Source organism: Gigantopelta aegis, chromosome 4 (assembly GCF_016097555.1).
Source record: "Gigantopelta aegis isolate Gae_Host chromosome 4, Gae_host_genome, whole genome shotgun sequence".
Classification (NCBI taxonomy): domain Eukaryota; kingdom Metazoa; phylum Mollusca; class Gastropoda; order Neomphalida; family Peltospiridae; genus Gigantopelta; species Gigantopelta aegis.
Window position 1 is genome coordinate 75806240 of NC_054702.1, and position 25624 is coordinate 75831863.

A 25624-nucleotide genomic window follows, 5' to 3' on the forward strand; every position below is an offset into this window, starting at 1 on the left:
GGTATACCAATCGTAAAGCACTGTTTGGAATGGGAAAGATGCCCGAGTCCATGAAATATGATCCTTCAAGTCAGTTCGTTTCAGAGGAAAGCACTACCCCAGAGCCATATGCCCCCTGAGCCAGTGCCGTGTTCTGGAGGCCGAGCACTCGTGAATAATTTGACTGGTACCATGGTGTTCTGTCATATCACATTAATTTAACGTTAGACACAAAACACTATCCGAAATTCAGCAAGCTAACGTTCGGGAGCTATTTGACTGGTACCATGGTGTTCTATCATATCACATTAATTTAACGTTAGGCACAAAACACTATCCCAAGTTCAGCAAGCTAACGTTCGGGAGCTATTTGATTGGGGCGGGATGTAGCCCAGTGGTAAAACGACTGGTATATCAATGACCGTGATATGTGCAATTTTGTCTGTGGGATGGTGCATATAAAAGATCCCTTGCTACTAATGGAAAAATGTAGCGGGTTTCCTCTCAGAGGCTAGATGTAAAAATTACGAAATAATTGACATCCAATAGCCGATGATTAATGTTAAAGTCAAAGTTAAAGCTTGTTTTGTTTAACGACACCACATTCATTGATTAATCGTCGACTATTGGATGTCTAACATTGGGTAATTCGGACACATAAAACCCGCTACATTTTTACATTAGTAGCAAGGGAACTTTTATATGTACAAGACAGACAGGATAGCACATATGATATACCAGTCGTGCACGACTGTGCACTGGCTGGAACGAGAAATAGTCCAAATGGCCCACCGACGGGGATTGAACCTAGACACAAAACAGTCCAAAAACATGCGACAATTGAAAACATAAGAAAACATAAAGGTTCAGTAACGTTTATTTAATATTATCTACTCATCTAATGTTGTAATTTCCTTAAATAGAATAAGAAAATATATACGAAAAAAATATAAAAGGCAAGTTATTACATGGTGTAAAAGAGGCATGCGAACGACTGCCACGTCTGCACGTGACGTGTACGGTTATACAATGTGCACTGATTCGACTTTAGGGCACGCCAAGATATAACAACATATATAGTAAAAGGCAGAAGAAAGTGGCCCACATACCGGGGCTACAAACGAATAATTCAAAATGAAAATAAAAGTAAAAAATAAAATCAGACTGATTATAAAAAGGCACAGTTTCCAAAAACTTACAAGAAAAATGTCTTTGTTGTGTATCATATAATATTATTATGTTATATATTCATTTTGCGTACAATAATGGACTTCAAATGTTTCCTTAACGTGACTGTATTACAAACCACATATATTCACATTTATACTCCCGTCTCAATATACCTCTTGGATTTATGGAAGTATCATACTAGTGTTGAACAATCTAGTACATCTCGAGATCTTCAGTACGTTCTACAAAATATACCAGACGTTTCAGATAACGTACAGTACAGTATGTTCCAATAACGTACAACTACATGCTCAACGACCCCAGTCACATGAGTTGTACGTAACATACAGTCTATTCGAATAACAAAAACTGTTTTCTAAACAACGTACTTTACGTCTCGGAAAATGTAAACATTTTAGATAACGTGTTGTGAATTTCAGGCAGTCACGCCAGCCGATTACTTGACCATACGATATATGAGTTTAGTCTTGGCTGTCAAAGTAAAGATTTCCTGTTGCAATACCAGCCACCCGCCCAAAAAGAAGGCAATATAACATGAAAATACAACAATGACAGACAACTTTGATTAACGTTATATATTATATATGCAACAAGAAACGGATTACAAGTTAAATACTAGTTTGGAATTCGGTGATCCGTGAACCCTGCATTGACGTATTAATGTACATACCAGGGAAAACAAAGAAATGGGAAATAAACACATGCACATACTATATTTGTTCTTAAGAATGTGACTATATATGTTTGCAAAACTTGGTCACAAAGGAATCAAAGTTTCCAATAAGATAATATTATAAACACTTTGAGCAAGGACATCCTAGAGCACAATCTTGAACACCACTGTCTGGAATGTACAGTGTATAGTAACATAAATAATGGGATGTAAATATTAACAAACAAACAATAAATAAACAAAAACAAGTTAGTGTCCTTTTTGGTTTCAATCCAATTAATTTCCCTGCCTTGTTAAACAAGATCGGATATTATTAGTAAATAGAAAAAAAACCTTATTTTTGCGGAGACCTCTGTTAAACCTAGAGTACCTGTAGTGTTTCCTTTATGTTCATCATCCATAATAAATTAAACCAAATTAAAACTTAAATGGACTAGCTGGCAATCTAAGAATGGTTATGAATGACAATAAAAACGATGTTCCAAACATGATAAAAAAAAACCCGGGAAGGAACAAGACCAAAACTTTCAGTTGATTAAAATTAGTTTTGTGTAGTCTACATACTATTTATAAAATCTATTATTATTATTAACTCCACTGAAGCCAAATTAGTTTATATTATATTTACCTACCCCTCCTAAATTTATTTTAAAAAACGGTCCTAAATGTAGAAAGGGGCTACCAAATAATCATAGATATTGCTAAATAACCGGTGATTACATCTTTGATGCTTAACAAATATAACACAAATATTAATTTGAATAAATGGTAATTTAAACATAAAACTATATAGAATAAAGCTTTAGGAATAACATGAAATAAATAACAAAACTGAAGAATACTAAATGAATTCTGGAGAAAAGAATATTGGTGGGGCAGACCAGTAGGCCTATATCCGCATGTGATTTAGCAGTTACATTTTTAAACAGTATGAACTTTATTATTTTAGTGCTGATAATGAAACATATTAATTGGCTCCCAGTCCATATAGCTGAAACATTACTGAACGATCTTAAACGTGTTAATCTTTTGCAGAATATTTATTTTAAACACATTTTAATTTATAAAAAATTCCACCATATCAAAATTTTAAATTTGACAGAATTTGTAGACGAGCGATATTTTATATTCCTGGATGTTAATAGGTGTGCAATATGGAGAGAGCGACTAGATCCACATTCAATTAAATGAGCTGAATTTGTAATAGTGATTGCTCACGCAAAAAACTCTTTAATACACGTACCTATAATCTGTTGCTTCATCTAATGACATTCTTTGGTACAAACTAATGAAAATGTAACTTAAAATACATTATTGCAAAGAGGCATATATTACAGTGTAAGGAACTGCTAAACTTTATTAGATCGTAATTAAATGTGAAAAATCTTAAACAAGTGAAGTAATAAAGACATTTTTAAAAAGGTTTAAACCAGTTTTGAAAAAGAATAATTTTGGAATGGTTATCAGTAAATAAAGCTTAACAACAACATAATTCGATAAATATTTACATAAACATGACTAATAATTTGTTTTTAAAAATCATTTTTAAAACGTTTGCTCACCTAACAATTAAATAAAAGTAACGAAATAACCATTAATTACATGTAAATCACTTTTAAACAAAATGACTTTCTCTAAGATTGAAAACTAATATTTTTTTGTACAAACGATTCTTTTTATAAGGATATAAAATTAAAATACTTGTTCAAAGAAATCCGAACAAGTATATTCCACTTATACACATCATTATAAGAAAAAATTAAAACAAAGTATTAACATAGGTCAATTATTTGAATGTATTATGCCAATCTATTAATAAATACTTAATCGCTACACAGCACTAATTATCCAAGAATGGCAATGGATGGTAAAGAAAATATACACGGTAATGCTGCAAAATGAAGATCGTTTAAAGCTATGAAATAATATATATTTTTAAAGTGCACGATGTCGACCAGACCATGTATATACTGTATATTGCAACGTTTCCCTGGGAACATTGCACTGCGATTCACGCAGGCGCAAATATTCCTTTCTTGTTTAGAATTGACTCATACTAGAATATTTACACTATCTATAATGATGAAATGGTATGCTAATCTATAGCTATGCATATAGCTATCATTACAAATAATATTGAAGATAAAATAGTTTAACAAAACAATAGTAACATCGGGAAGGTGTGTGTATAGGATGCGCGCGCACCCCTTCCTACATGTTTAATTACTTTCTGAGGACACATTGCCCAGATTTTCCTGGCCACGCCACTGACAAAATAATCAGAAATTAAATACATACTGATAAAATATTGGTAACGGTCAGTTTGATTTGGCGACATGAATAGTTACGCAATTTGACACCGATTTCCTGAAATCATCTCGCGTGTATTTGTATATTGTTAAATTACATACATTGCCATGCAGACAGTCTTTATTACCTATGCGAGACATATACGTAGTGAGTGTTGCATGGGTTTTCTGAACACTAAGGTAATATAAAAAATCTTTGAAAAAGTCAGTACCCCTCTACTATTATAATCAAGGGCACCACTTAGACTACAGTCTGATAACTGACATCAAAACCGACTGGGCTGCGACATTTGCTGTTGAGCAAACCGATAGCACTCATTGATCAAATGCCAGGGAGAACCCCCGCTTTAGACCATTTTAGAGATTGCAATATCACAAAAGAAAAAAATCTACGTGTCAGCATTTTCGCGATGTCTCTAAATACTCCTTGGCTCAAAGTCCACTAACCCGGATACCAGCGGTGTCGCCGAGTTTTAATCATACAATCAATAAATAACATGAATGAAAATGAGGTGTATCGATAAAATAACATGAAAAGAGGCAGAAAGAATTGCAAAATTCGGATATAATTATGTTAAATATGACTAGACATCTCAATAATATTATGCACCAAGATAAAGACATAAATATAAATATTACACACTATAATAAAACTTTTATGACTTCAATTTAAAATTAACATAAATATCCACGATTTATTTTTCCATAACGATTGCACCCAATAACAACATATTTGTAAAAAGATACACGTATAAGAAAAATAAGACTTCACGCAACGAAGTTCTATTCAAAGTCGACTTCACAAGGTTACAATATTTATTATGCATATGGATTTTTGACTTCAAAAGTACGAAACAGCCAATGTCAAATGATGAAGGATAATCTTGTAAAAAAAACTCCAAGTGGATATATATATGTCACAGGACAGACACTAGCACACACTATTAACGACCAGTTACTTTGGGGACTGGAATGTACATGACGCCGCACTTCAGTGGCTGGAATGTCTTCATTAGATTTGACAAAGATGCAACTTGGTCTGAAGTCACAGAACACGGATGCTGCATATGAAATTTGTTCATGGATGAAATTTGGTCCACGTCATGGAAAGAGAATGCTAAAGATGTCACACGAGTTCATGACTAAGAAGGAATCATTTGTCCATAGCCAGTGATATAGAATATGATGGAGTCAGTGACATTAAACATCGCCCAGTTGTTCCAGCCAGTTCGGGGACTTGAAGTACTCGGGAAGTGTGTCGTCCATTCTGGAAATCACTTTGTAGATGGATTTCTTCCAAGAGGGCTCAGTATCTTTATTGGTTATAACGGCTCGGAAAAATTCGCGCAGAGTTGCTTGGATAACTAGTCTGAAACTTTCTGGTACCTGAAATATGAACGATTAACAAATATTAAACGAAATGTTAGACGGTTGTGAATATGACAAACAAAATGAACGCCATTTTAAGAGATTTACAAACATATGTAGATGTCAAAGGAATGGGAATGTTTGTTTAATGTCAGCCTAGCTTATTGTTAACTGTCCTTTGTTAGGTATTACTCGTGATGATTCTCACCTCTGGTTTGGTGTGGGATATATAGTACTAATTTATACCATATGGACTACACTTGAACATTAGCAATAAACTTCCTTTTATATACACCTTACAACTGACAGCGACTTATCTATCTTGGTCTTTCATATACCAACAGTGGAGCACTGGTTAGAAGTCTCTCTCTCTGTCTCTGTCTCTGTCTCTGTCTCTCACTCTGTCTCTCACTCACACTCACACACACACACACACACACATGCGTGTGCGCACACCCACACACACACACAAATTCATCATCACCACGAGAGAGAGGAAGGAGGGAAATAGGAACGGGGAGAAGAGAAGAAAGAAAAGAGAAGAGACCGAAAATAAAGAATGAAGAAAGTGTGTGTAGTGTGTGTGTGTGTGAGAGAGAGAGAGAGAGAGAGAGAGAGAGAGAGAGAGAGACAGAGAGAGTTCAATAGAATTATAATTCGGGTACCTCCTACGACCCCTCTATCCTTACCATCAAGTGATTACTATTTCTGTAATAGCTCTTTTAGCCCTGCTCAGTAGCTAAATAACTACGGACGTATTTGCCTTTACGTTTATCATTTGTGAATTGGCTTTTATTAAAGGACTGTCTGAGCGAAATCGATACTTTAAAACGTTGCTCTGGCATTCGTGGTTACAATATACTACAGAGGAACCTATATTTAAAAGGCTAGACTAAAATAATTAACAATTATTTAATTTAGTACTCCTTTTTTCCGCTTCTTCTTTTTTATCGCAGAACTAAAGATTTCCAAGAACGCTACAATTGTTTCTTGCACCAGCAAGACGTCAAACCGAACGACGGCACACATGGCGTGCAACGCTGCACAAACGTGTAATTATTTTTTGTTGAATTCCTGCATTAAATGATCTTAGGACATAACATATATTTTGGTAATAACATAGCCGAGACTTGTGGCCTCCAATATCGGGGAGTCCTGCGTGACTAAACCAATCCCGCCCGTCCGGCGATTCCAGCCATCTTAGAACAAATATAGGACCGTAAGACATCATCTGCGGACAAAACTCCCTTCCTGTGACAGCCCATCATTTCTTTCAGATTAAACGTTCGGATTAAATGATCCACTTAGATCGTAAAATTGGCCAGCGCCAATTATCGCCGAGATAACGATCTCATAGACAAAGGTTTAATAATTTTAAACGACGGACACCCAGCCGGCAGAGTGGGCTCGTGTGGTTTCGGCATACACTCTTACATCACTCTTGAAGTCGACGATACGTTTATGGTGATTTCCTCCCAGCAAAGATTAAGCACCACTCGGAGATAATGCGTACAATTTTGTCAAGTACGGAGCAAAGTGTTTATTCCACACTTACGATCACGTATCATTTTTCCAAATTAACAAAAATCCGGGACTCAGTATCTGACTCTAAAACTATCTGAACTTCAAAGCTGAGATTCGATGACTGCGAGGGCATTTTGGTTTTTTGTATGACACACACATCATATGATATCTGTCCACAAGGAAGTCCAAGAGATACGTTCTAATTATTGTCAAAACAATGATGATAGCCTATCAAGTGTTTGTCAAAGATTACTGAGCAGAAACATATTATTGTATTTTCCATAGTTTATGTTAGACATAATAAACACTCGCTGAGATGGCAAAATGTCTATATTTGACTTGATACTGATAAGTGGTAAAATTATGTTACACAACCCACGTTTTGTAGAATAAAAATGAGTATTTTTAGTTAAGTGGAACTAAGACAAGAGCTGGTTTATGTATATCACACACTACATATGTGAATACATTGCAAAGTATTTCAGATTTTAAATCCGCCCCCAAACTATTTTGCAATGATAAGCAATTAAAGCATTTTTTCAATTCTTGTTTTCTTTTTATTTGTTTTTCTTTTTAAAACAAATGTTTCGCCATATTCAGTTTCTGATCTTATATTTTATGACAGTCGTTTCGGTACTATATAGAAAATATTATACGAGTCGCCATGTTAGATACCATTTTCTTTACAAGTTGTTTCATAATCGAATGAGCGAAAAATACATGTTTAAACAACACGTTGTAAAATAACTGTATCCAATGGATGTGAGAGAGCAGTATTCTAGTTATCACATATTCTGAAAAGATTTTTTTTTTAAATCAGGTTTAAACTGAATTTGTATGTCTTTTTTAACTACGCGCTTGCACAGTTGAAATAATTTTCGGAAGTGATAATTTCAGTGGATGGTCTGGCTTTGACATTCTTATCATCATCAAGGAACAGCGAATCCGATATAATATGTGGGAAAACACCGTGTGGTACATGTACCATAGATCTGTGTTCTCTGCACACTGTGTGTAAGAGAATATCACTACTGTAGTATGAGCGTTCGAAGAAAAAGAAGAGGAAGAAGACGAAGAAGAAGAAGAAGATGTATGTGCACGTGTCTCACCTCGAGCTGGTTGTTGCGGTTGTAGTGCAGGTTGAGCACTCGGTACAACTCGGAATCCGTCGTCACAACCAGATCATCCACGTATTTGCAGCCTTCGGCGATCGACTGGCGGGCGTACTTCTCCATCTGTATGTAGTAGAACTCTCTGCAAATACACAAACAATACACACATCTCAATACAAGATATACGACCGTCATCAAGTACAGTATTATTTACTGATCAAAATAAACACACGTGTGTCTTGCTTTCACGCGCGATTATGAGGTAAATGTAATGTTAATAATGCAAACTTGGTTCTCGAATTTCGTTTGAAATGAGCATTTCCATTGTCTGTTCATTCCTACATCTTTGCAACCAATGCATACTAATAACAATATACCACAGTACTTCATTTACTCTAGCAGGTTAGTAGGTATTACAGAAAACAATATATTTGAAAGTTAGTTTCAATGATATCATATGTTGATTACATGCATATCGTACTTTACTGGGGGGGGGGGGGGGGTGGTGGTAGAAGGAACTGGCACTGACAATAAAACAAATACTGTGATTTCTGCATATTGCATTATGTGTGGTATAAAATGACACAAAAGTTATTTCGTATTGTATTGTAAAAACACTTATCCACTTCAAACAATAAACTGGCTCAAAGAATTTAACGTGCCATAATGTGTCATAAAGAACTACTATTAAAAAATCAGTGTTTGTCCTGAAACAATATTCCATTCCCCAAAAATAATTTTATTTCCACTCACTAAATAAATACTTTGTCCATACTACAAAATTGTTCATATGAGTACTTTTATAAAACACTACAGTTTGCAGCCATTGCAAGATGTTTTCGACTAGTTTACAGAGCATTTTTAACAACTAAAATTACATGTTATATATATTTTCTTGTTTAAAATGTCTGTGTTTGTACAAGTTTCTTGTTATTCTAATGTTTTAGTAGCCAAAATTGTATTTTACCTCCAAATAATTTTGTACGTACAACCCCCCCAACCCCCCAAAAACCCCAACAACACCCCCCCCCCCCCAAAAAAAACCCAACAACAACCACCACCCCACCCCCCAAAAAACAACAACAAACAACAACAACAACAACAACAAAAACACCCCCCAAAACAAACTAATACTGTATATCAGGAGGTAAAATGAAATCTGAACTACTACAAGCATTAGGACGACCTGGAACATTCCACATACAAAAACTGATATTCTAAACAAGAATATGTATTCAAGATGTAACTATAATTCTTAAAAAGATTTATTATTTGGAAACATGTTGCATTCTCTGGATAGTCCTGTTAATAACATTAATAACATTAACCGAAGCGAGTGAAGTTCTGGTTAGTGACTCACCAAGAGTGGCTAGTTAACAGAACTGTCTGCAAAGCAGTATGCCAAAGTTCTGGCAAGAAAGAAAAAGAGAGAGAAAAAAAGAAAGAATTTTTGTAACCAAGGCCACCATTTAGACTGCAGTCTAATAGCTGACACACTGAAACTGACTGGGCTGCGATTTTTGTTTTGTTTTAAAATCAAAACATTTCTAACAAATAAAATATATAATACACAATATGGATTTTTTCTCTTAGAGGAACAAGTTTTGTCTATGACGTTGATGAACTGACAAAATTATCTTTGCTTGCTATAAAAGGCAGTGTAAAGCAGTATTTTTAGTACCTTTTATTTTTAGAACGACCATCAAAATTGCGCCAAACTTCCTTCATCAAAATGCGCACTCATTTCCCTTTGGCTTAATCCTACGGGACATTCCAAATTACATAGCACCATACCCCCCCCCCCCCCCCACCCCCGTCACCGACTACGGTTGGACTGCTGGTGCTCCCTTGCAGGCGGTCCGTCCTTCACCCACCCCAACCTTTCCTGTCCTGGACGGAGAAACCGGCTGTGGCCGGTACTTGTGTCCAGGACAGGCGTGCGCTACAATAGCTTGCTCTGAATGTGCACGTTAAACCATTTTCCAAGTCCAAGTATTTTTAGTTTGCTAGTAAATACAGTATTTTTATATACATTGTACTAAAACATGGTTTTATAACATAAGCCTTGGTCTGGGAAGGCAATGCCGCTTTGTTAATACACTAAACGACAGTTAATGATGGTACACTCATAAACACGATAATGTGAGCAGAGAGGGGGAAAGAGAGAGAGAGAGACGGTTTAATGTACAGCATGAGACAAACGCAACGACTTGTTCACGAACAATAAAACAATTTGAGACAATTACCAGGCAGGCTGGTGGCCCGTTTTGAGCAAATATAAATCTTTCCTCCACTGGGCGGAAGAACATAAGATGCGATGATGACGGCCAATTTGGCGTGGCGGCGGTGAGAAAGTAAACTGGGAATTAATCTCAATTAAGTGATAATTCTCCCTCGCATACTTGATTATAGTTGATTGAGGAAGAGGCAGTTAACAAGCAATTGGACGGGGCAATATTTCTAACCAGGTCCCCGGTCCACTTGCCGCTCGTCTCAGATGCAATTATTCGCCACTTGCTCCCCTCTTCTAACCACATCTGAAGGAGACCCGTGCGGGTTCCGGGACTGCCTGGGAATGTTATCTTTGACATTTGGGTTTTCCTTCTGCCATTTAGAATCACTCTACATTTAAATACGTGCGCGCGACGTGACTCTACATCGAAGAACAGGGGACGTATAATGTCTATGATTTGAAAGCCATTAGCAATTCTTTGTATTATGAATGGAGCTGCTCGGGTGACGAGTTGCGAAGTTCGCCCTTATCAGTTTTCTCATTATACACGAAAATCAGCCGGATTCCGAACCGGCAGCATGGCAATAAAAGTAGCAGGGCAAAAGTCAACCCGCAATGGCCGCAGAGAACGTATAACTTAATATTATATACGTTTCCACATAGTGAAAATTATATAAACTATTAGCAAGAAAACTAGTTTAATAAAATGGTTCAGTAAACAAACAGGAAATGAATGGATAAATTTATTAGTAAATTGATGCATGGATTAATGGATTTATTGATGGATGGATGGATGGATGGATGGATCATTGGTGAACGAACGGACGGATAAGCTGGTTGGCTGCAGTTGGCGAACGAAGTTATTGAAAGATAAACGGACGGACGGAAGAATGGATGAATGAGTAACAATCGCACCGTTTTATTATAGTAATTTTCGAAAATTTATCCATTTTGATTAACGCAAGATAAAAATAACTTGTTTTTTTTTTTTAGCAATCTCTATTCTCAAATCAATGATAATGGTTTAATTTACGTCCCAGCCAATGCACTTATAATTCATTACAAACTGACGTTTGGGAAGGTTGATTTTGGAGCGACATTCAGAAACATTTTCGGAAGAGGTCGGTGAACAATCGGAATGTCGGAAACACTCGAGCGTGTTCGTTAGACGTTCTAAAATCACCGGGTGTGTTGATCTCGGATGTGTAACGATTGCAGCGATTATTGTTCACACTAGTATCCACTTCCGAAACAGTTTGGAAACTCGATGTTCAACTGGTCTACGTTTATTGCACAGCGTCGTTTCATAGATACATACTATGCGATGTGATTAGTTTTAAAAAGATACTAGTAAGTACTAATGTAAAATAAAGTAATTGGAGAAAGTAAGGGTCAGAACTCAGGAAAAATGGTCAAATGCATCACGATTTTCTAATGGTGACTAATATGCCATGATCACAATATGTGTTAGATATCGTACAGATGCGCTTACACGGAACAATTTGCAGCAACAATTTGAAGAAAACGAATTGATTTGTCGTTCAAAAGATTACTATTAAATGTAAAAAAATATAACATGTTCTAATACTTTCAGCTTTGACAATGCGTATTACAATGGAACAACAACAACAACAGCAACAACAGCAACAAACTTTACAATTTAGGATAATGTATTCCAAATTATACGCGGTCATTTCTATAGATCGTTAATACCAATGGCACAGTAAAAAGACACCCTTTAGGATGGTGTAGACTCTATATCTGTAAAACATCGACCACAGTATAATTACAGTTGAATCCCGTTGGCATTCTCTATAGCCAAGTCTTGTCCCCATTTTACAAATATACTGTGGTGAAAAAAAGTACTTACTAATGTACTTATATATATATATATATATATATCGAGACCCCATTTTGTTCTTTATAAACATGTGTTGAAAGAGGTTTTGAAGAGAGGAATGGCCATCTCTTAAGTAAAGTAGCTTTTAAGCCTTCAATAATAGTGATGGAAGATGAAACCCACTGAACTCACAAAAACTGTCATAACTGAATAGGTTGCCATCTGGACGGAACGGATTATGAACATTTGCAATAATAGTACCTATTGTATTCCAAGTAGCATAGTTAAGTGTTTATAATTGCGTTACTAACTTTAATTACTGAATTTACAAACGAGGTCCGAGGCAACATTGTCCTCTCCAAGTGTCAAGTATCCTTTAAAAATGCAAAAGTAATATAAACCGGTTTCCAAAATGTATTTAAAATCGTGTTACATCACCAGTATTCGTAATTAAAACATTAATGGAAAGTAACTGATGGAGAAACAAATGGAACCACGGTGATCCTGGACTATATATTAATCTTCTTATCCAAGTCAATGTCAAGACATTTACAAAACATTCTAGATTTACCATTTTCTAGCTACACGTCTATGGACTTCTTTCAAATATAAACCAAGATATTAATTGTAGTGAGGTAGTTTACAATCACAGTAAAATTGCTTTGGCGAACGGTTGTAAATTTTAAGCTCATTAATAGCGTAAAATCAGTCACTGAGTTTGATCGTAGCTACAATCGTTTCGTAAAACGGGGGCCTGAAGTTTAACCTTTGGATGCTAACAAGAACGTAAATACACTCATGGATTAAAACTAGTGCATCGTACTGAACTTCGAATGACAGACATATGGCAACGCACCAATAGATCATACACAATCTTGTTGATTTGTTTTTTCTCTCTCCCAAAGGTCTAGTAGTGTTCGGGTATCACATCTCAATATAGACCAGTGTTATTACAGGTAAGACACCCGTTATCGGCGTATCACGCTGGTCGGGTGTTTAATTAGTACATGTCGTCATCTTGTGCGATAACAAGCTGGCATCTTGAGCGGGCCAGACAACACGAGTCCTGTCAGCAGTGGATATAGCCCCGTTATACAGGGCAGAACTCTGGACCGCGATCAAAAGACAATTAATTATTGTGCACAACATTATTTAGTAAAGTAATCACAGATAGTGAAAGTTTCACTTTGTCGTCTCTCGCTCTCTGAGATTAGATATGTAATGATCTGTTTCTTAATCGTACTGACTCTTACGCTGTTATAAAACAATGATTAGAAAGTGTTATTTAAAAACAAATTTTGAAAGCTAAATGACCATTGAGAAAGGAGACAACATATATGCTAGTGTCGTTATACACTCCCCACAAAACACCCCAACAACAACAAAAAATATAATAATAAAACCAAAAACCAAAATAAAACCAACATTAAAAACCAACAACAATAAAACAAAACGAAAAACAATAACAACAACAAAAACATGAAAAAACCGACCCCCCCCCCCCCCAACCCCCGCACAAAACAACTCCACCACCCACCAAAACAAAACAAACCGACAAAACATTAACTAAGATATTAGAAAAACAAAAACAAAAAACAAAAAACGCCAAAAACAACAGCAGCAGCAACAACAATAACAACAACTACTTATGTAAGGTGGTTTAAATAACAGACGAGAAATCAAAGAATTTATTGATCAACTCATAAAGTTGATTTCATAGGAATCAAAGTCTTAACCATCTAAATGTGTTAGGCGCACACACAATTGGCCATAACATATGTGCATCATACATAAAATATGCTACCAAAATCAATGTCCATAAATTGTATGTGTGTAAAAAACACATAGGGTGATATTTTCTGTATTCGGGATGATATCGTATAAATGTTTTTTTTGCGCGTTGCAGCTCGTAAAATAAAACACGTGCTGTGGTTTTCTTAAAATTGACATTGCCATTTCACTCGTCTTTAACCGCGTTTGTGGTTAATGGAAATAAACATTTACTTAGTATGTGTCTGCACCTAAGAGCATTCTAACAAATAATCAACTACGTGCTGCACGATTTCGCTCCATACTACTTCAGTAACAGTTTCCAAATTCTTATCATCATTTCACTGAGGAAATATTCAAATTTTAAACACCCGTGATATAAAAAAAACATTATGAAATGAGCACGCATTAAATAGTTTTACATATATACTGATCTTGATTTTAATTTTGTTGTTTTTAAGTTTTATCCTCCTCAGAAAGTTTTTAGCAAATGGCAAGGTTAAGAGCCCTGATTCAACAGGCATTCGCTATACTACTATTTTTTATAAAAACAATTTTAATTCTCCAGATAAAAATGTATGTAACTTTTATACAATAAAAATAGTAATTTGTGACGAAAAAAAAAGTCATTTAATTTCTCCTAAAAGTAGATACATTTCTGCAAGATTTTTTTCTCAGGACAATCTTTCGGAGAAAGAGTCAGAAATCCTGGCGGGTACCTGTGAACAAGGCAAGGGGATTGGAGGGGGCTGTTCTCTAAATAAAGAGGGTGTAAACAGGTTTAACCTAGCATTAGCGGAAACACGTAAAGTACACTGCAGTTAATCTCGCTCTCTGTGTACACTAGGCGAAAATTAGCCATCCCATGCAAAAGAATGAGCGACTCTACCCGCTCTCACATTGGTGGCATTTATAAAATGCCCGCAAAGCGATCAGGGACCCAAATTGACTCTTGAAGACGGCTAATGCCGAGACAAGGTGAAGACGGGTATCGCCACCGATTCAACACGGTCGCTCGGGGCAAGAGGTACACGCCGGGCGGGTCGTGTGTGTGTGGTATTGGCTTTTAAATGCACCGCAAACAAAAAGACTCGTCCCGACAGCCGATATACACACATTGTACAACACAAACTATGTGACGGCGATAGCTACTTATATCAAATATGCCATGGAGAAAGCGCTTTGTCCATATCATTATGAGCGCGACCGTGCACGGGATTTTGCGTGGGAGATGGCATCGGTGGTGGTGGTGGTAGTGATGGGGGAGCGGATGTGACGGTGATATTTAGAAATGCCAGTGTTACTTTGCTTTTTTTTTTCGCCAGAAGAATGGTGATTGTCTAATTTAAATATACTTGTTTCACAGTTAGACCTAAACACTTGATGAGCTTTCAACTGAGACATACTACCTCCAAGCGTAGACAAATGTGTGGAATGTTCAGTTAAAAAACAACTGTTCCAGAAATGATCAAATGGAGGTTGAGATAGTGAATGCTAATTTATTTGGCATTGCTTACAGTAAAAATATAAAATAATATAGCTGAGCTCACCACCCACACATAAATATAAATTCATCCACTCAGAAGATTTCTGGAATACACCTAAACTGACAACGTTGCTAATATGACCCCCCCCCCCCACCCCCCCCCTAAAAAAAACAAAAAAACAAAAAACAACAACTAAAAAACTAAAAAAGAAAAAAACTAAACTAAACTAAATGAGAAACTTGACCCCATTTTTTGTCCAGTTTACCAATTACCGGTAGATAGCACCTTTAACATGCTAGTTTGGTTTATTTGGGTCCTTGTACTGTATATCTACTTTACATTTACTCCTGTACATTATGCATTTACTCCTGTGCATATTATGAATGCTCAAAGGCCAGTAGGCCTATTGCAATAAACTATATATATATATATATATATATATATATATATATATATATATATATATACTATTAAAAAGCAATATACAGTTTATTTTCTAAAGCACACGCATAAGATAAACATACAATTACATGGTCTAAGAACAAAGAGGCTCCAAAAATATAACATACATGTACATGTACTAAGAAAAAGAACAATGGCCAGTAATTGACATGTAATATACTACAACAAAGAACGAACGACTGTTTAATAACACCCTATTACGGGCAACATTAAAGATAATATATTTCTTTGGTCATAGTATTATGAATCTATATAGAGCTATGGTAAATAAGTTTATTAAAATTTTGAATACCCCCCTCCAACAAAGAAAGATTTTACTTAAATATACAAGACATATACCATGTCAAAAAATATAAGCCTGACAAGACAGCACATGCCACGCATACTGATATTCCGAGGGGGTTTGATCCTATGAAAATAACAATGCGCCTCTAATTAACATCAAACATTGATGCTCTTGAAATAATAAATGAAATATATAACAAAGAATGATATTCCTGAAATGAACCACTACAAAGAATGATGCCCTTATATATACATGTGTGTGTGTGTATGTATGCGTGTGTGTGTGCGTGTGCGTGTGTGTGTGTGTGTGTGTGCGTGCGTATACACATACATGTATATACACTATGAAACAAAAACCCAAGTGATGTGCCTGAAATCTAGGACAAGAAATATATTACGACAAAGACCGATACGTCAGAAATATTAATGTATATGTTATACACCGGGATAAAGAGCGATTCCATATATAGATACGACACGCAATATACAGCACTTGGTGAAATATAGGATACAACACGTGTATAATATATTAAGGGGTTGACACGACTACTCAAGCCGAGCGGAAATACTTGCATAAAGCTGATTGCTATTGGTTGTCTGATCAATATGAAATGATACCAGTCTTTTCAAGATCTTGTTGCAATCAACAAATCACCGAGGACCGGCGCTCGCGCGGGACTCTATCGAGAAAATACATTAAAGATATGAGAATATGAAAATTTAATGTACATTAGAGGAAGTAAATGGCCGCCCGACGACATAAACTTGACTTTGATACGAAGACAGAGGGCTGGAGCCACGAGAGACGCGGATAGGTGAGGGGAGTGGTTTGCGATCGCTTCGCCAATACTCTCAGCTTCCATCTCATCGTCGGCAAATATTGAGCCAGAGTGATTAAGATGAGTTGGACAAATAGCACAATGATTTATACAGACACTGTCGCTTCTGCCGATAATGGACATCAAACAATCGTGCAAGCGGATTCCATCAAATGAATCAAAAGAGATAAAGTCATCCATCCAGCCTTGAGGATAGAGCCCGTATTTGCCCTATTAATATTTAAGAAATTCCGCCCCACAGGAATAGCATTCATTTGGAGATAGACATAAAACGAGCCATTGCTCGCTGGTGTCCACCCGGCAAATTGTTGTACGTCCTCGCATTTACCTGAGTTCACACGCGCGACCAAATAGGAAATGATTTCTTCAACTCCCCCGAGACTCGTAGACAAATAGCGTCAAGCCTGACTTTTAAACAATGATGATGCTACATCCGTGTAATTAAGGTATCCACGCTAAACATCCAGAGAATGCAAATCTCCACCGTCGCGGACACAAATCCCGGGTTAAGTTTTATGCACCGCTATACGAGTTAATGGCTTACAGTCTGTTGAAACACCTACCCGAGGTGCTAAACCTCTATTGTAGTCTAGACGTACGCCGGTTACTAAAAGGCTTTTAGGTAAAATTAATTATCTTATTATCCAAGTAAATATATACAAATAAATCTTTTTTCTTCTTCAAAGACATTGTTTATAGCAAGTCCAAATGTATCTATAAAGCCTACTGTACCAATACTTAAACTTTTTACATATTTATTTTCATCTTTTTTTTCCACCGAAAAATGTAAAACCCGCCTAATATTGTATGACGCAGCACATCATACAGGGTGGTCCATCAATGTGAGTATGTCGCCAACCCTTAGTTAGTACCAGTCTATCGGTGAGAATGTCCTTTTATCCACTTTTGAAGAGACTGTCATGAGTTGGTTGCCACTGTAGTTACTTCCGACAAATAGAGCTTATTTAATGATTTAAACTACATATTAAATCACGTTCTGGATTAGATAGTAGTGTGTATTTATCCGGTGTGCTCCTGGTCAGCCTAATGTTTGTAAGACTAGTAACTCAAACTTCATTTACTTACACACACACACAGACACACACAGACACACACACACACACACACACACACACACACACACAGATATATATATATACATATATTCGTAAGTACGAAATTATTGTGCGGTCAAGTCCAATTTGGGATAGTATACAAACGTTGGGACAACCAGAAACATATTGGATATACAGACATTGGTGTTCTAAACAAGATTAAGTATTTAATATGTAATTTTGGTTACTGGAAATATTGTTTTTGTTGGAAAAATTATACGATGGCAACACACTGTCTTTAAATTTGGGTACATAGACATTCTCACTTCACTGTAACTTTTAGACCTTCGTTCAAAATTTTATGTCGAAATTACTTTGTTTTTTTTAATATTATTAGCTAAAGTAGTGTCGAAAATAGAATAAAAATGATTTTCGTCAATTATTTCTTTCATATTAAACTGACAAGTAAGTATTTTGTAAATACCTATTTAATGATACTCTACCTAATTTAGCATTTACTTGTTTGGGCTCTCATTGATGTACAAGGTGGCGTTTACTCTTGAAATTAAAATAAAGATGTCAGTAAACAGGAGATTTATGACCTTTATTGGAACAGACTATAACACATTTTGATCGATATGTGTCAATTTCATTTACCCTGAAACAAACTTTTAATTTAAAACTGCAAGATAACTGATTATTTTGAATTGCAGCATAAATTATTAATTTTGACCATCATATTTAATAAATATAAATTCAATATACATACAGTAGAAATTTACACAACCTTGCAACCACTTAAAGGTGATGTATCAGAAGTTATATGTGAGCATCTGTTTGTGATAAAGATTCTCCAATAAAAATGTAATTTCTACTAGTAGATATAATAATTTCCTATAATCATCTATGGGCATATAGTTAAAGGTGTAGTCATTAAATGTTAAAGCAAAATTTAATAAAAACATGATTTGCAATAGCTGTCATTATGCAACTTTTAGATAGCACCTTTAATACTGGAAAATTGATCAGAAACTCAAAATGGTTCATGACAGTTTTGTTCAAATGTTACTTATAAATGTCTACAAATATTTAGTTTTGGAGAGGAATAGGGGTAAACCATCATCAGAAACGGTCCGACGAAAATCATTTTTATTCTATTTCCGACAGCACTATAGTCCGATCCTCTCTTCTTTCTGTCATTTATTTTTGGACTGTCATTCTAAAATGCTCCAAATTATATAAATATTCGGCCAAACAGTCAATTCCTTTTATTTTTGGCTTGTTAACTTTTTATTTTATTTTTAAAAATTCTATTAACTTTTTACTAATTGCTATTTTCAAAATACTGCCCATTTCCAACTCTACCCCCCCCCCCCCCCCCCCCCCCCCCCTTCTGTCCCGGACCCAGTCACTGGCGAAGTCAGATATTGGTCCCGGGAGAGACGTGCTTGAATCTTAATTGGATATAGACACGTTAATCTAATTCAACTTCACTGTAAACTTGGTAATAACCATGCATTTATTGTTACATACAGTTGGCTTATATGAACAGAATGCAGAAATAGTATAAGTTTATGTACTTTACTACAATACGTATCCGCCCCTGGACTCGATCACTGAGGTTGAGCCCAAGGGTAACGTGCCTGTATCTTTTGAGGATAGGAACATCTCGATGGGTTCTCTGTCCCATACACGACAAGAGGTAGTCATGTGTTCAGATTTGGAGCACATGTCCAAATACGTTTTATGCACGCTACCCAAAAGGAAGGAAGGAACTTTTATATGCACCATCCCATGGGCAGGATAGCACATACCACGGCCTTTGATATACCAGTCGTGGTACACTGGATGGAGCGAGAAATAGCCCAATGGGCCCACTGACGGGGATCGATCCCAAACCGACCGCGCATCAAGCGAGCGCTTTACCTTAACAAGACAATATATTTAGCGTGTAATTTTAATTGTTAAAAAGGCTCTGGTACTCAGACACATTTTACAATAGCAACAAACTCAGAACAGTTCCTCTAAGGGAAACGTCTGTAAAGAAGCTTCAAGCATTTCGTTAGAATACGAACATGTAGTAAACTTTGACGTGCCGTGAATCAGTACCTGATGTAATTACAGAGTACATATTTTATTTTCTCTGCAACCTGCGCAATTAAATACTTCTACAATACATTTATTCTAACCTTAACAATCTGTTACATGCGGGATGGGAGAGTATATAAATGGATCTTTCGCAAGTTGGCGTGAGTTGTTTACAAAACGGTATGAGATTCCAAGCTTTGATTAATTGTTCACAATTCAAAGTTTTTCGTTGTGTGTTTTTTTCTGCGGGATTTTAATGTTTTTTGTTTGTTTGTTTAGTTTTTTTCAGATAATTGGGGGCCGTATAAATATAATTTGTACCCATGAATAAATCTTTTTCAAAAGCAGTCTGGCCATCATGCACACGTGCCACACTCAACTGGATGCGGGCATCCAAGGATACACTCGTTACAGCACCTGTGTACGGTTCAAATTTGTATTTGTTAACGTCATCACTTGAGCACACTGATTAATTAATTATCGGCTATTGGATGTCAAACATTTAATAATTTTGACAAGCAACTTTGTCTTTAGAGGTAAGCCGCAACATTTTTCCAGTAGCAGTAAAATATATTTTAACTGCAATTTCTCCAACAAGACCAAACATACCACGGCCTTTGATATACCAGTCGTGGGGTATCGGTTGGGACGAGAGGAAAACCAGTCAGAGAATGGGTCTACCGAGACGGTTCGATCCTTGGACCCAACCACCTCAGACTAGACTGAGCTAGTTTCCGGACTAGTTTTAAAGAGACAAGCTACTGAACAACTTGACTGGGTGAGAGGTTTTGTTCAAGTTGAACTTCACATCAGACTAGTTTTAAAGAGACAAACTCTCACCTGAAGTTACTGAACCACTTGACTAGCTGAGCCGTGTTGTTCTTGTTGAATTTCACATCAGACTAGTTTTAAAGAGACAAACTCTCACCTAAGTTACTAAACCACTTGACTGGGTGAGAGGTTTTGTTCTAGTTGAACTTCACATCAGACTAGTTTTAAAGAGACAAACTACTGAACCACTTGACTGGGTGAGAGGTTTTGTTCAAGTTGAACTTCACATCAGACTAGTTTTAAAGAGACAAATTCTCACCTGAAGTTACTGGACCACTTGACTGGGTGAGAGGTTTTGTTCTAGTTGAACTTCACATCAGACTAGTTTTAAAGAGACAAACTACTGAACCACTTGACTAACTGAGAGGTTTTGTTCTAGTTGAACTTCACATCAGACTAGTTTTAAAGAGACAAACTCTCACCTGAAGTTACTGAACCACTTGACTAGCTGAGCTGTGTTGTTCTTGTTGAACTTCACATCAGGGAAGTAGATCTTCAGAATGGCGGAACTCGGGTACCGGACGTAGAAAAACATCAGTTTCGCTTTGCGCAGGTGCATAGGTGTCAGAGTACTGGTGTGATATCAGTTAAGGAAAAACCGTTTGTTTCACAGACATACATGATATCAATTCACATACACAACTATAAAAAGTTTTATTACATTTAAAATCGTATGTTTGTACAAGAAGAGTGCAAGAAATGTTTCGACAAAATGCGTATGAAGTGATCATAAAGTGGGTTACGTCTAGTAAATGTAAAGGAAAAATATTAATATATAGGGAATAACTTACCTACAGCATGTTGTTTAAATGACGTATGTGGCTATTAAACTCAAGGTGAAAACCCACAGTTTTCTTATTTTTCATCACGTTTGGTTAAAAAGCCTGATGTACATGAAGTGTATAGAAATTGGGTGTCTAACTCTGTGTGTGTGCGTGCGTGTGTGTCTGTGTCTGTGTGTGTGAGAGAGACAGAGAAAGAGAGAGAGGGAGACAGACACACACACACAGAGAGAGAGAGAGAGAGAGAGAGAGAGAGAGAGCTGGGCAGGATGAATGAAAATGTAAGTTAAATAAGTTGTCTTTTAAAAAATACTTATTCTATTTCCATATAATCAAACTGTACTTCCCTAAAATTCAATTACACTGTTAGCGATACACTGGTTTTTATGCTTTATAAACCTGATCGTTTATTATTCAAGGGGAGCTATATCATATACAACCTAACAGTTCCACAGTGAACATACAAGTCTACAACCTACATATTTATTCCTTTGTATTGTCTGAATATATTGAATCACCTTATGCTGGCCGTATCTACTCCGTAATACGATATACATATTGAATATGGAAGATCCCAACTTAACACTTTCGCATATATACATAATACATGTGCGTGAATCATCCCTATCATTCTTAGCTTGTCAATCACGTGTGCGCTGTGCTACTAAAGCTGCCACACAGGTGATATCTTATAGCATGCGTTGCATCCTACACATTGCAACATGTTGCAAAGTGGATTTTTAAAATCTAAATGGCCAGCAGATCTAAGCTACAGTCGCTGTAGCCGATATATATCACAAAGATTTATTATTAAAATGAATGTTAATCTTTTTTCGCTTTTCAATTAAATCCCCTTTTTCGCCAGCAAGCGAAGATACTTATCAATAAACTCTTAACTATATAGCGACCGATCTCTTCGGTATTAAATCTAATAGTTCTGTCATAAATCCATTGTGTCGGGATGAAAGGCCGACATCAGCTGTTGCATTCTTATTTTGTATTCGCGGTGCCACGGACTTAATTGCAAATACATTAAAAACAAGTGTTCAGGCTCCGGAAGGTTTCGCTCCAAGCGATTGGTTCAGGTTGGGCAAAACCCGGAAAGATTCGGAGCTCTCCGAAGTACAAAGTGTTATAAGAAGTGTGAAACCCAGCGATCGCTCGTCCTGCGCTGCCCCACCTGTTGCAAAGGTGGCAGCGAGGCCTGGCGCCTCCTCGGGCCACTTTCTGGATTGGAACAAAGTCTCCATTGATTAAGGATTCTACATTTACCTAAAGCAACCTGTCGCATCGTTATCTATGATATTAGAAATGAAACAAAAGACGCGCAGCCAACAGCTGGCGCACCTACGAAATTGAACTGACACCGAAACGTATAACTAATGTTGCTTATCGCATATATCACCAAGTTTTCATCACGCGGCCTCATCCTGTTGTCTTCTGCCACAGCCAACTGTAGAAAGCTGCCGAGCGGAATAAACTATTATCTTCAATCCGAAATCTGCAGTATATTGAATCGTTTGTCGTGCCACGCATTAGGAGATCAAAGACTGTTACAGCATAATTACCCATACAGTGCTCCGCTGCCACAACTGAATGGCAGTGTTTTCTGTTAACAATAGTTTGTAGGAAATATGCGCTTTCCATTAAATATATACGTACAAACGAGATTTAAACAAAAATGAATATGAACCACACAAGCTCATACTCCATTCCAGAACAATCTGTATTCAAACACAAACTACTGCTAGCTTGCAGAATTTTCTATCCACAAACTCGCCCAAGGTTATGAGTTTACCGTCATTGTGAAATGTTTTTAACGAATACAATTACACAAGAAACATTAAATAGTTGGAAACATCTTACAATGGTAACAAACCCAGGATTGTCTCTTTAAATCTTAAACAAGAATTTGAAGTAAATTGTGATTAAATTTATAACTTTGGGTTAATTATAAACTCACAAACAATTTTGTGCACGACTGAAAGGTGATTTTAGTGGCATTTTACAAAATTCAAAACGATTAGTAATCCTAAAAAGACAGTGATCATAATTAGATAAAGATAAATAATTTAAAAAAATCTAAAACAGTTTCGGCAAACAATTGAAAACCATATTATGCGAATGAAATCTTGACACCACATAATGGAAATCAACATGACAAGGCTGGCACAATACGCTAGAATTAAATATTAAGTTTGATCAGTGTGACAGTATTGGGTTAAAATGGCCGTCGTTGTTTTGCGAGACTTCATCCATCTCATGACACTATTAAGCGGCGGGTTGGGGCGACTTGCATCAATCAAAAGACAGCTCCCAGAAACACCAAAGGGAAGGAAACAGTTATGTCCACGACTGTGCTGCTTTAATATGCCAAACACAATATATTATTGCCACTTTTGTAATTAATAACACGTTGCCCTGTCGATAGAAGCAGAACTACTAGGACACAGTGCGCTGCAGTTGAACATACAGTTAAGTGGTAATTATTTTAGGTTCTTCAGGTTTTAACATTAATACCTAGTTGGAAAGATAGTATCATGCTAATAAATAATCTTACAGCAACCATGTGCTCAGTCAGTTTATTTTGAAAACGACTTTAAATGCAAAATAAGTTTGTCTTCTTTAGTTGTTGTTTTAAAGAATTTAAGCACCTCATATTAGGTGTAGTCATGTCAGAGAACATCTTAGTTTTAAGTTCCACCATTAGTCCAATCACTGTCATTTCTACATAGCCCCAAAACAAAATTTGTAGTAAACTTTTATATCTTTAGTAGCATGCTGTGTGTCTCATTAGCACTTATATATATTACAATTCTGTCTGATTCCAAGCCCACATAAAGGCATGACCTGTTGCACAGCTCAATTTTACTTCAAGATTTCCTAACAATCAATAATGGTGAAGGGAGAAATTTAAAGAAAAACAATTAATTTTAATACCCCTGCAATTAATTAAACTGCCAAGGACCAAATATTGTTGGTTTCCTAAAAGTTAATATAAAGATACTTTATTTACTGGTTAATGTTCTGATATAAAACGTTTTTTTTTTAAAAAGCCTATAGAAGTTTCTTGAAATAATTATGTGCTTGAAGGCCATTTTAAACGTAAAATTTGACAATGTAGGCCTATTACTATTGGCAATTAATTGTCTTTCTTTATACTAAATACTAGCAGACATAAACTTTCAATTACAAAATACTAATACTCATAAACTCTCAATTACTGAATGAGGATTTTCGAATATACCCGTCTACCACCTCCTTTTCCCCCTCCACCACCTTTCTATATTTTCTATCATACCATAACACGTATAGAGTGTGGCTGACCCCATCCAATGTGCATCTCCCAATATAAAATCCGGGCTATGCTAATGTCATCCACAACTAGTACAGACTCACAATTCTATGTACAACGGACACCGCGTAAAGAGGGCAGTAAAAAAACCCAAAACGTCGGCAAACAGAGACCGGAAGTAATCGTGTCGACAATCTGGTCGGTGTACAAATTACAAATTCACATTAACGGACGCATTGTTTCCTCCGACAATAGCCCCGTGGCAAGCCGTGTGAAATGTCGGCTAAAGACGGTGATTGTCGAGAACTCTCGTTCATCACAAATTCCGTACCAATTGGATTCAGACAACGGCTAAGACAAGCCAGCGCGGTGCTACGGCATGTGCTGCCCACGCCCAGTCAATAACCAGCGATTTTCTCGTAACGTCAATTATCACCCCAGCGTCGTAATTAAACGTCATCGCTCGCCACCGTCTTACTACTTATACCAGCGATCGGGTCC

At 36.5% G+C, this 25624-nt stretch overlaps 1 protein-coding gene across 2 annotated transcripts in view; it reads right to left on the bottom strand.

Annotated features, from left to right (window-relative positions):
* Positions 1-840: 840 nt before the first annotated feature.
* LOC121371104 (prospero homeobox protein 1-like) overlaps positions 841-25624 on the bottom strand; it is a 39545-nt gene continuing 14761 nt past the window's right edge. For both annotated transcript variants that reach the window (XM_041496757.1, XM_041496756.1), the window contains exons 4-6: positions 21469-21623; positions 8154-8298; positions 841-5538 (exon numbers count right to left, since the gene is read on the bottom strand). In XM_041496757.1, coding sequence (XP_041352691.1) covers positions 5353-5538; positions 8154-8298; positions 21469-21623 — 486 coding nt within the window. In that variant the 3' untranslated portion in view covers positions 841-5352. The remainder of the gene's footprint in view (positions 5539-8153; positions 8299-21468; positions 21624-25624) is intronic.